This window comes from Patiria miniata, unplaced genomic scaffold (assembly GCF_015706575.1).
Source record: "Patiria miniata isolate m_02_andy unplaced genomic scaffold, ASM1570657v1 HiC_scaffold_7, whole genome shotgun sequence".
NCBI lineage: Eukaryota > Metazoa > Echinodermata > Asteroidea > Valvatida > Asterinidae > Patiria > Patiria miniata.
Genome location: NW_024037074.1, coordinates 39,783,942 through 39,796,973, shown reverse-complemented (window position 1 = coordinate 39,796,973; position 13,032 = coordinate 39,783,942). Strand labels below are relative to the sequence as shown.

Here is a 13,032-nt window from a genome sequence, read left to right as displayed (position 1 = left end):
CATTCCGGTATAGGCACATTGTGCTGCCCATTGGTGAGTTACAGAACGACTTGCTCCCTTACTAGTGCGGAGGAGGCAAGGGCTACACCTCCCCCTGTCTTCAGAAGGCACAATTCCTTGATGTTTCCGGTACAACCCTTGGGACCACATAAATGTGTATAGCGACAAAGGTGAAGCGTGTCAGTCGAACTCTTAAGTTTTATCAAAGTTTTGTATGAAAGGCGCATTGAAACAATGTGGGAAATTCTTGTTTGTCAAAACATATGTTGCTGTACGAACGCGGTTCTTCCGGTGTTATCTTTTCTGAAATAATGTGCTACATTCTGTAATTCAAACTGTCGATGACGAGACCTGTATCTCTCCAAAAGAACGTATGATGAAAAATAATCAATGTAATCGCTCCACTTCGATTATCCTGGTAGAGAATGAACGTCAGACGATTGGTTCACAACATAACGGAAAACACATAAATACACTCGGGCAACCAGTACGAGTCACTCATTCTCTCACGAAAACGAGCGACCTTCTCCAACCATCGTTTTGACTGTACAGCTACAGGTGAACTCTCCGTTGGAAGTGTGCATACCAAACCCTTCGAGCGAACCATGAAGTTTCTGCTGCTGTGTCTGTGTGTTGCCGTGGCCAATGCCGGCCTGGCTCCACTCATTACTTCCAATAGTCGCACTGTGCCTGACAGCTGGATCATCAAAGTCAAGGTAACATTGGTGTGACACTTTTTTCATACTCGTACTCAGGAGAATGCACCCGGTCTCGTACTCCTTTGGAAAAAAGGACCATTTTTTTAATAATTCCCTATGTTCATACTTATACTCGTACTCAAGGCCATGCACTCAATACTCGTACTCATTAAAACGTTTGAAATTTTTTAAGGTACTTGCAGAAAACGAACCAATTTTTTTGGCGAGCTTTTGCAGCAAAATGTCTTTGTCAATCACTCGCTCACTCGCTCACTCTTCGCCATAGACAGCATGGGTCCGTCGCGCCGATCTCCTGTGCCCGCGTCCTACAGCCTCACGCCACATGCACTCATTCTGTACGGAAGCTTGAATTGCCTTCCGCGATACAGCGTTACCGTGATAATTTATCACAGAAATCCGGAATTCAAAGATAAATCCTTCCTCGATACCGCGTTACCGTGATAATTTATCACCGAAATCCGGAATTCAAAGATAATCCCTTGCTCGATATTGCGTTACTGTGAAAATTTAGAAATCTGGAATTCGCAGATTTTGTTGTCCAAGGTCACATTTTTGGATAGGTGGTTGGCTGCTTAAATTTTAGTCAATTTTGGATAATATTGAAGACTTAAAGTAAAATGCACCATTTGAAACTCAAATCTGAAACGGCTTAAATTTGATGTGATGAAATAGGATCGAGTATTCATATACTTTGTAATCATTGTGCCAGTGCTCATCTCATTTTCGAGGAAAGAGGAATTTACCACCCTGGCGATGGTAATTAGCACCAAACCACAGCGCAGTGTCAAAATCTTGCTTAACAGTAAAGATGCACTTGTAACGCAATATCAAGGAATAGATATCTTTGAATTCCGGATTTCTATGATAAATTATCACAGTAACGCGGTATCGAGGAAGGGGTTATCTTTCAATTCCAGATTGCTGTGATAAATTATCACGGTAACGCGGTATCGAGGAAGGGGTAATCTTTCAATTCCAGATATCTGTGATAAATTATCACGGTAACGCGGTATCGAGGAAGAAATTATCGTTGAATTCCGGATTTCTATGATTAATTATCACGGTAACGCGGTATCGAGGAATAGCTATTTTTGAATTCCAGATTTCTGTGATAAATTATCACGGTAACGCGGTATCGAGGAATATGTATTTTTGAATTCCGGATTGCTGTCATAACTTATCACGGTAACGCGGTATCGAGGAAGGAATTATCTTTGAATTCCGGATTTCTGTAATGAATTATTACGGAAACGCGGTATCGCAGAAGGCAATTCAAGCTTCCGTAATTCTGGCTAGACCGTCCGAATTATTCCAACCAAGATGATATGGGACGGTCACGGGGTCTCTTCCGGCAGGGAGTTGGCGGTTGACCTCTCCCGGAATTGATAGCGATGCCTAAAACGTTTTTGGCTAGCGGGGACATTGTCAGCCAGGCGAGCGACGTGACCAAAGAAGGCGGTTATTGTGTGTATACCCACACACGCGTACATAGGCATAGAAGTGGGGTTCTTCCTTTGTTCTCGTGTACTAAAATTTTGCAACGTCGCACACTTATGTCAAAATGCTCTTATAATAACCATAGTTAATTTCCTGGTCTGAAATTCGGACTTAATATCCCTTTTCTAAAACTCTTCCATTTGCGACGGATCAACCCACTTTGGAAATTCCTAGTTTTTTTTAGTAAAATCCATATATCTATTTCGTGAAAAACTTGTGGGGTACCTAAACGGTACCCCGCAAGTCGGTGGGCATTCCTTGTGGGGTACCTCCCATTGTTCCGGTACCCCACAAGGCAGTGTTTGTACACGCACTCATACTCGTGGAAAGTAGTGCGCGTACATACACTGCAAAAACTGTAGGGTTAATTTAAAACCATTCGGTATCTATACAGGACAACACCAGTAAAATTTAACACCAGATTGTCCTGCATAGAAACCAATGGTGTAAATTTAACACTCCAGTTTTTGCAGTGTAATACTCTAACTCGTGCTCAACACTCAAAATCGTTTTAAAATTTGTAAAGGTCAACTTTTAAGCGAAACGTGTCTCCCGAATGGGCAATTTGAGTGATTTGTCCATACTTGTTGGAAATGCTTTGTACTGTGCCTAGGCCCACATGCATTCAAGATATGCTTGTATAGGATTGATTCAACGTAAGACTAACTAACACCCATGTCGTTTGTCTATCTTTCTTAGGATGTGCAGGAGATTGATCGCATCGAGAAAGAGATCAAGGATATCCTTGTAGTGATGCGTGCCGCGGAGCCCACCGTCGACAAGTACGAACACATCCTGCCGGGTTTGTCCCTCAAGATTCCAGCTCGCGCTCTTAACGTGGTAAGTCGCTGGTTTGGTTCCCTAACCAGACGATCGGTGACATTTCACAATGGATTGAAATTCTCGAATGTCTTGAGTTTAAGAATTCTACAATTTTAGGACTGATAAGCACAGCAGATATTTTTATGGAAATAAAAACATTTCACACCTGGAAATACCCGAGCTACCCGAACATATTCGACTGTCATTGAAACGTATTCTGAACATGTCAGACATGTTTGGGCATGGGCAGGTTCCTGACTATTATAAGTTTGTAAGAATTGGTCTGGGAATTAAAAGGTACCCACATAGCAGCCCCTTATTACACTTGTACCCAGCGCCAAGTCAAAGGCATTCCTCATACTCTGCCTTTGACTTAAGTCTCTGGTAGCGATTGCCTCTTGCAAGTTGATTGGCCCATCATGCCTGACTTTGCCGAGCGGCCATTTTAGTTGAGCTGCGTTTCGGCCCGCTTGGTATGTCGTGCAAAGTTAACATTTTTCCCCTGATAGAGATAAATAATTATCTAATTCCCAATCGAGACTCCTCTGTTTTAAGCCGAAAAGCCTGAACGTGTATAGGTCACTCCTCTCAAGCCGAAACGAGAGACATCTGTATTAGATAAAGAGAAACGCCTATTAGAAAGGAGACATGTCTATTAGAATTAGAGATGAGTCCTTTGAAATAGGGATTTGGGATTAAATGTTAAATTTGCACGCCATACTAGCTGGGTGGACTACTATAGGGGCGTCAGTGACAGCACCCTGGCTGCCTATCCAAGTCGGTAATGGAGATCAGTGGTCATTACCTATTTGTTCAGGTGCGTGGTATTGAAGGCATCGAGTACATTCACGAGGATGTGATCGGAACCATCTACGGCTCGCAATCCGGCGCAACGTGGGGCATCGATCGTATTGACAGTCGCACTGGAACTAATGGTGTCTACAATTACAACAGTAATGGTAGGCCTATACCGTGCGGCAAGATACCATGCAAATAGCTCCATCAGCTCTTTGGGGGTCTTCTATGCCCCACTTAATGATTACAATTGAATGTACCCAACCACCTATTAAATTATTCCAGCATTAATTCCAACACTATGTGCAACATATCCTTAATTTTTAGCATCGCAATCATGTCACTGTAGGTACAAGTTGAAAAGGGAAAATATGAGAGAAAAATGGGAAGAGAAAAGGATCAGGAATCAGGCAAGCATCACTGCCACTCTTGCAAATACTATTCTAATTTTATGAAAATGGCATTTTATATTATATGAAAGTGCAGATGTGTAGGCGTGCACATATTTTCATATACATTGCATTGTCATTAAAGGTGGCAGTCGAGGATGCAAGTTTGTTTAGAGTTAAATTATACTCACTTATATTCCTAGATACAAGTTTTACCATGTGTAAGATGGTGCACAACCATTCCTTTTCAAAATTGCTCTAGCCTTCGCTAAGAGTTCGTGACACCCCATCCAAATTGTTTCAGCGACGCCTATGAAATCAAGGATATCATTTTGATTGTCTCTGGATATATATTTGTCTTCTTCCTGAATAGCTCAAGGCAGCGGGGCGAGCTTCTTCATTGTGGATACTGGAATCCGCACAACTCACCAAGTGTTCGGTGGACGAGCCTCCAGAGTCTACGGAGCTACTGACGATCATGGGCACGGGACCCACTGTGCCGGCACTGCTGGAGGTGACATCTACGGTATCGCACGTAAAGCCAATGTCTACAGCGTAAAAGTCTGCAACTCCTGGGGCAGCTGCCCAACTTCAACGGTCCAAGCTGGTAGGTCGTCACCCGCTAAACGTTTGCTCCTTTGATTCACACAAAGAACTCATTTCCTCGCTGAAATGCTTTTTTCCAGTTTTCGTTTCTTTGTCGATCAGTCCATCAGATCAGTCTGTCGGTCTTGATATGCTCCCTCCTTGCAGTTTCTGAAAAAATTGGTAGAAAAGTTGTCCATTGCTAGACCGACGGATGGCATGACGTCATACCTGGGTCTTTTGTTGGGGCCTCCCTTTTCACTTCTCAGTTCTCATTTTCAGCCGACTCTATGTTGGGTTCCCGACGAAAAAAAACAAAACTTTTTTTCATTACCGCCGACCCTACTAACAAAACGAAGCAAAATTTATTTATCATTTATTAGATAATTTCTCAGGAACGACACAATTAAAATATAACAATATCAGACAATTTCAAAATTCAATTACATGAAAATAACAATGAAGAAAATGAATATCAGATTATTACGCGACGAATAGCAACCAGTGTAATCCCAGAAGATGATAGGATATGTTGCCTCTCATCATATTAGGTGTATATAATATACATTGAACATTACTGCTACAGTATGTTATGGCTGCCACTACAGCAAAAATATTAGTGCGCTTCTTGGCGTAGATAAGTCAACTACATCTTACCAAATATTGTTTTATTAATGATTATTCGTTGCAATATACAAAATAAAGACAATTTGTTTTGACAGACCGACCCTACCAAAAGATATATCAACCCTTACAGAAATATAAGAACCTAAGATAAAAAGAGATGCTCTTGAATGAGTATTATGCTTCATATTAGATTTGTTATTATATTACCTTTACGTTATTATTTAATCTGCATGTTGAGGTTAGTCACTATACTTGGAGCTGAACAAAATGTGTGTCTCATTGGCTATCCTAGGCCGGGTAAAAAGTTAAGTCAAAATGTCTGTTGTGTTTCCCTACAAAAGGCTTGAATGCGATCGTGAGCCAGTTTGGCACGGGCAACGGCAAGGGAGTGGTGTCAATGTCTCTTGGCTTTTCGAAGAACTCCCAGATGGACAATATGGTCAACGACATGCTTAACAAAGGCTACACTGTATCCGTTGCTGCTGGCAACGATAACGCCAATGCCTGCAACGTCTCCCCCGCCAATGTTCCTGGGGTGAGTTGTTCAAAAAGACGAAAATTATAATAAAACCAAATGTCTTGAATCTGGTCATATTTTTCGGCAAGGGAGTGGTGTCAATGTCTCTCGGCTGGTCGAAAAACTCCCAGGTTGACGGGTAGGCCACTGACATGCTTAACAAAGGCTACACCGTGTCTGTTGCTGCTGGCAACGATAACGCCAATGCTTGCAACACCTCCCCCGCCAATGTTGCTGGGGTGAGTTGTAATAAAGGACCAAAATTATACGTCCAAACTACTTGCTTAAATCTGGTCATAATTTTAAAAGTCGAACTACCCATACTTTCTTGCGCGGGCGAAAGTCGATATTGAATGTGAATATGTAGGGGGGGGGGGGTGTTTAACCGGTTTAGCTCTTCAACAAACGTGGTCAAGTAATGAAAAACAATTATCCTAAAAGCTAAATCAATAACGAGGAGAAATGTTCAACAGCTAAGTTGCTCCATCAGACTTAAGCCGTTCTTTTAAGAGTGACCTCCCAGAAAAAAAAGGATTCGATCAATCAACCTGTGGCTCACCCAGAATCTGTCCATGGTGAAAGCTCAACAACCTCGAATTTTGCGATGGTCCTCATCTGGCGCAAGAGGGCGCTGTTCATTAAAATAAGATTGTGAATAGCCGGGCAGATTCTATTGTAGAATTTAATCTGAATTCATATTTTATTAACTCAGGGTTTCTTCTTTTGTTGTTCCTTTTTCCCGAATTTTATTTATTTTTTTTGAGGGGGTGGGGTCTCGGGGAGAGAACCGAGAGGGTGGGGGCTCAAGACACCTCCTCCTCCCCAGTGATCAACAGCCACTTCACCAAAGTTACAAAAGTTCATTATCAAAGTGATGCAAAACCATTGAGTTATGACGTGATTTGTTTTCAGTGCCTCACTGCCGGTGCCTCAACCTCCAGTGATTCTCGGGCGTATTTCTCCAATTGGGGCTCGTGCGTGGACCTGTTTGCTCCGGGCTATAACATTGTCAGTGCTAGCTACTCCTCTAACACTGGAAGTGCAACCATGTCGGGAACATCCATGGCTTGCCCTCACGTGACTGGTGAGTTTCCCGACTTTTTCCGATCGCAAGTACATACAGACGGTTTAGTTTTGTTGGGCGCTGTAATGACAACATCAATATAACAGAAGTCAAGCAGTGATCATTCACACACACCGCCATGTCCTGATGATTACCAGTGCCTTGCCTAAATATTCACACTGCTTTTCATTTGCAGGTGCCGCCACTGTTTACTTGGGTTCGAACCCAGGTTCCTCCCCATCGGCCGTCCATTCTGCCATCGTGAATGCTGCCACCAATGGCGCCATTTCTGACACCAAAGGGACTCCCAACAAGTTGCTCTACGTCGCGGTAAACACTCAATAACTTGTAACATAGATAATATTCCCTGCTAGTTACACACACACAAAAAGAACAACGTATAGACCATTATCATGTTGCGGCCATCTTATTTTTTCTCCATTCAAATCAACATAACCAAAGCGAGGCTAGAAGGAAAAATAGTCTGGTTCCCTTTTGAACAAAAAACATTATCATTCGGTACTGCTATTGGATACAACAGTAATGGTAGGCCTATACCGTGCGGCAGGATACCATGCAAATAGCTCCATCAGCTATCCCCGGCAAATATTTTAAAATCTATACTATCGGTGAAAAATGGACGGTGATCCGACGGGCCACGCGTTTTGAGTTACTTTGAGGAAGAACAATCGTTGATGGCCGCACGATACGCGGATAAACCAAGGTAAAACAAACTGAAGTGGAGTCTCATTTCGCGGATTTCTTTTAGCGCGTCATACGTCCGTGGGACTGCACGCGGACAACTGCTGCGTACAATGCGTATGAAGTCAAACCGTTTTCACGCTCCGGGCTTGCTGACTAAACAAAATCAAACAATGGCCACTTCAGATTCTATTAACATATTTTTCTGATACGTTTCATGCCAGTTTGTCACACCCCCCAAATATGCATCCGCTGTAATGAAATATTTAAATTCATGTCAGTTATGTGGACGTGACCGAGCGCGGAACAATTACAAATTATGTGCATGTTCTCAACTTTATTCTTTGAATACAGAAGAAACTTCATGAGAGCAAGAGTATATAGGCCTATATCTATTTGAAACAAATGAAAGAAAATATCCCCTCATAATTTTAAAAACTTCTGCTAAAACAATCAGGGGAAAGTGGCCAGGGAACGCCTCAGATTGCACCACAGAGCATCTACGATCCAAAATTTCCAGGGGCCCTTAAGCGGGTCCCGGATCCCACTATATGCTATAATTTCACCCTAGCGGTGCCCCCACCTTTTTTGTACCTTCAGCAGCGAATGGCTGAGGCTCGGACTACCAGTGGCCGAAATCCCTTTCCAAAATAAAAAGTTGTGAAAAAATACGGATATGGAACATGGTTGTCAACTTTGAGTACAAAACAAACTTTATAAAGAACAAAAAAATTAACAAATTTTAATGGAATTTTCGATGTTTAAAACGTTTTCTAAACGGTGGAAAGTGGCCAGGAATCGCCTCAGATTGCACCACAGAGCATCTTAAATCCAATTTTTCCGGGGCCCTTATGCGGGCCCCGGACGCCACGCCGTAAGGGCTTCGCGCTCCGCGCTCGCAGGTCCAGTCAGTTGCCGTGTCACGCGTAGCTCCTCTATTTTCTCGTCCACACAGGGCTTCAGAAAATTCGCAATTTTCATGGCAAACCATGACCGATCCAAACAAACAAAGTTGTTTTAGGTAGTTAAAGACCTACTTCATACATCTATCAAGGTATTTTTTCCCTCAAAAAAGGGATTTCGATGCATTTTGACGATATTATTTCACGGACAAATCAACTAAAAATTAGGTCACGACATTTCCGGGTTTTTTTCGAGAACGACGAAAGTCTCCCAAATGTTGAGGTAATCAAACGAAAGAGTGAACCTTCATCTACAAAAAATCTCGTGAACGTGATGTCGTTAATATTTTATTAACTTCCATCAACTTCCAGTTTTCACAACGCGAAAAGATCGTCGCCATTGTAAATCATAGAGCGTGGAACCCAAACACGGTGTGACCTTGTGACCCATACGCCTACTGATTGGTCGAGCTCGAGTATGGGCCTGCTTAATATTCATAAGTCATTCATTGCGCTTTCGCACGTGCCATTTGCAGTGTTTTCAGGCCAACGTACATTTTGTACGTCGGCGTACTAATTCGTTTACACGCGTACATGTGATTGCAAATCATGAAATCTCGCAAAAATCTTCATTTTCAACCGGCGATTTGGACCAAACATTAGAAGTCTCCTGCACGTGTTTCACATGAAAATAAAGCGTATACTTTCCTCTATCTACTAAGCATTGCCATTTGTTTCGGCCTTTTTTATGAATCGAATGTTCACCTAAAAACTATCGGCCCTCGGTTTTGTTGATAAAATATATGATTTTGTTTGACAGGCCATAACAACACTTTATATTTGTCAAAAGCAGTTATTTTAGTTATCAAAATAAAGCACACAATTTCAACTTTTCACTTATTTAGCCATCTTGGCTAAACAGTGCATGTATTGAGGCACTTTTTGTGTTTTTTCTGTAGTCTCGAATAAATATCGTAAAATCTCGCGTACGCTTTTGGGCCATTTGTGTTTGACCTCGGGACGAGAAACTGAGGTCAAACAGAGCTGTGTGCGTGACATGGGTCCTGGACCCTTCATTACAATTCGAGCCCCCCCCCCCCCCCCCCCCCTCGGTAAATGGCAGTCTGGATCTGGTCCTGTACAGGGAACATAACTAAAATGGTGGCAGCAAGATAAAGGTCTATTCCACCATATCTTACAGCCACAAAATCATTTTACAACAATTTAATAGCTCCCTGCTTGATTACAAGCAACGGTCTAGTATCCTACATCATTGTACAAGTTGAATTGATAACATATTGCAGGACACAAAGGCCACCCTATTGTTTGGCAGATTTAGTCACTAACTAGGCGCAGCCATTATTAAAATACATTCGTTAAATATACAACCACATCAGCATTCAAAAGCAGCATTACGTAGAATGTGGGTAGTTGTTTACTTGTGTCTGGGTGCATGTTTTTAAACACATTAATTCACCTTGTTTTCCTATTTCACTTCGCAGCCTTAACTTCATACCAGCGACGTTGGGCATGTGATACTCCAAGGATCACTCAACAAGATTTGAGAGGCTTAAGATGCAGAAATCAACGATGGATCAAGACTCTACTGGATAGCACTGATTGTTTGAAGCATTTTGCAACATTTTACCACACTGACCCTGTCACTGCAAACGGCCATATCTTCTCAATGAAAATACAAACCAAGACAAAGTCAATGTCCTGGGCTAATTAACTAACAAAGTTTTCTCCGAACATGTATGTTCATAAGAGTACCTCACCTTTAAATTCTACCCGCTTTATAAATTCTACCTAAGTCATGAATCATTCAGTTGGTCAACACCAGACACCCTGAAATGACATCAACGAAAGGATAATCTTGAAGGTTGCTAATAGAGACAAAAACGAAGATTCTTAAACCATTAATTTTGAGCATTTTGAAGAAAAAAAGCCTCTTAATAAAAAGTACATGTAACTTGCATAATGATATGCTGCGACTCTTTCTCTTTTTTTCCGGTGTTGATTTGTATGTATCTGTTAGTCTGGGGGCTACACGCTGTCCCTGTTTGATACACGATAACCCGCCGCCGCTAAAACCGGCCACCGCAAGAGGGCGCTATCACGACCAACCAATATCACCCACGAACCTGTCAGAACAGCGTCTAGCCCTTCGAGCCTCAAGCCCAAAAACCTTACGCGGAATGGCCACGGGGAGAATTTTATCACCACACGTGTTTCTAGGTCAATTACCCCGCATGCCTGGACATGCACAAGATATAGGTCATTTACATCGTCCGGGATTGTTTACAACCTGTCTGAGCTCTGGGCGGCACGAGGGGTTGACACAAAGAGATCGGCGGCACTTAGGGGTTGGCCACTAAGATCTCCAATTACTGCACAAAGGCATTAGGCGCCATCTTGGCTTCTGTCTTTCAACACTCCTTACTCTGCAGTGGCTAGGGTCTGGCCAATGGGAGTCTACAGGCTTGTGGAGTATAGTAGGGGTGAGGATTACATGGAAGCTTGGCATAATTGGCCCATTGAAAAAAAAATGACCATATTTGGAAAATGTGGAAAATTTTATCGCGGCTAGCTGCAACCCTGCAAAAAAAAAAAAATCCCATAGACACCAGTGCTAAATGCGCATATTTCTTTTCATAAATTCTTTTTAAAATACTCAGAACTCTTACAGGTATTCAAGCTACACAGAAAAATGATGATCAATGTGTCATCTTTCATTTTCTTTTCATTTTTTGGTGGGTTGACCATTGACTTTTCGAGATATTTTCACCCAACAAGACGACCCCTATTTTCCCCAAAGCGGAAAAGTAGCCATCTTGAAAAACGATCCCTCCACAACATGGCAAAATAGCGCCACTTACGAGCCCAATAGCATCCGAAATGCTCAGAATTGGAAGCCCCAAGTTCGGGCCAGAGGTTCATTACCAAATCTCTTCAATTCCCAAAATTTATGGCTCTCTAAACTCTCTAATACAGAATATTTTTAGGGTATAACTTTTATTCATGAGCTCGGCGCACGGATTTTTGGCCTATTTACAGGTGTGCACCCCTAGGCCACTTGCTATTGGTTGTGTAATGCGCGCGCACCTGTTTGGTTTAATATATGCAGCGCGCAATTCAAAAAAATCCATAGTAGTTCCGAAGCAAACTCTCAAATTTCTTCCAGTATAAAAGATGCAGCAAGACTTTTGTGTAATTCCACTGGTCAACTCTTTTGTTGTGTGTAGTATGTGTGGGACTGAAAATGGACCGTAATTACCTGCAGAAGCTGCGCATGCGCACTAATTTTCCCCATTTTCGGGGGGGGGGGGAATTTAAGCAAGTGGCCTTGACGCTGTTCTGACGGGTTCGTGGGTGATATTGGTTGGTCGTGTTAGCGCGCTCTCGCTGTGGCCGGTTATCGCGGCGGCGAGTTATCGCGTATCAAACAAGAACAGCCCCTAGACTATGTATCTGTTTGCTTCTGTGGCGGATTGCTCCCGAACCCAGTTACTTCCTCGGACCGGAGAGTAACGAACAGCCTCAAGGCAAAGGGATACAAGTTCGTTTTGGTGGGAATATACCGCCAAAGAATTGATTGGCTAACTCTGCTCAATAAGTCAAATAAGCACAACAGGACACTTGATTTGGGACCACAATGATTTAAATATGGTTTATTGAATCAACAATTGTCTTATGAATGATTGACAATTAAATGACCTGATTAAACTTCTTGGACTTGGGGAAACCTTTTATTATTAATTAAACTTGCTGTATGTATTTTGGATTTTCCTTTTTTATTTTACTGCAACTCAGACTGCAAAATCACGAAACCTCTACTTATGTATTATTGTATTCATTCAGATATAGCGCCCTCTATAGTCGTTTCCATGACAATTCAAGGCATTTTTGGAAAGATATAATGATGCATAACAGCTTCAACAACATTGGTTAATGTATGTCCATGCATATGAGATTGCATTACCACCTCCCAACCCATACAACCTGGATTCAGCAGGATGGTGTTTAACTCATTCAAAAGATATTTAATTTTCAATTTGCCAATTTTTTTCAATTTGCCCAAATGTTCAAACCCATGGAAAATTTCTTTAATCCTTGCTTGCTTTCATAAACTCACCTGAGAGCCAATGCGTGATATGTATGCTGATTACAAAACGAAATTTGTAGAAAACAAGTTGGAGACAATTCGCTCTTCTCACGCTCCGCCATTATGTTGGGCATGCACAGCCTCGACTCTGGCAACTTTACACAATAAAAATAGCCCGTTCAGTGATCTAAACCCCGACACTGGAAGCACTGAACCGGTTATTTTTATTGTGTAAAGTTGCCAGATGCCTATGGCGGAAATGTGAAAAGAGCGAATAGCGCAACATATTGCGTTTCGTAAAATAAACAC

At 42.1% G+C, this 13,032-nt stretch overlaps 1 protein-coding gene across 1 annotated transcript; it reads left to right on the top strand.

The window, feature by feature from the left end:
- The first annotated feature begins 490 nt into the window (after positions 1–490).
- On the top strand, positions 491–10,604 carry LOC119746370 (aqualysin-1-like). Its single transcript, XM_038223278.1, has 8 exons — positions 491–716; positions 2,916–3,056; positions 3,856–3,997; positions 4,596–4,829; positions 5,776–5,969; positions 6,864–7,035; positions 7,211–7,344; positions 10,121–10,604. Exons 1-8 carry the CDS (start codon positions 606–608, stop codon positions 10,124–10,126), a joined length of 1,134 nt encoding a protein of 377 aa, XP_038079206.1. The 5' UTR covers positions 491–605; the 3' UTR covers positions 10,127–10,604.
- Positions 10,605–13,032: the final 2,428 nt, after the last annotated feature.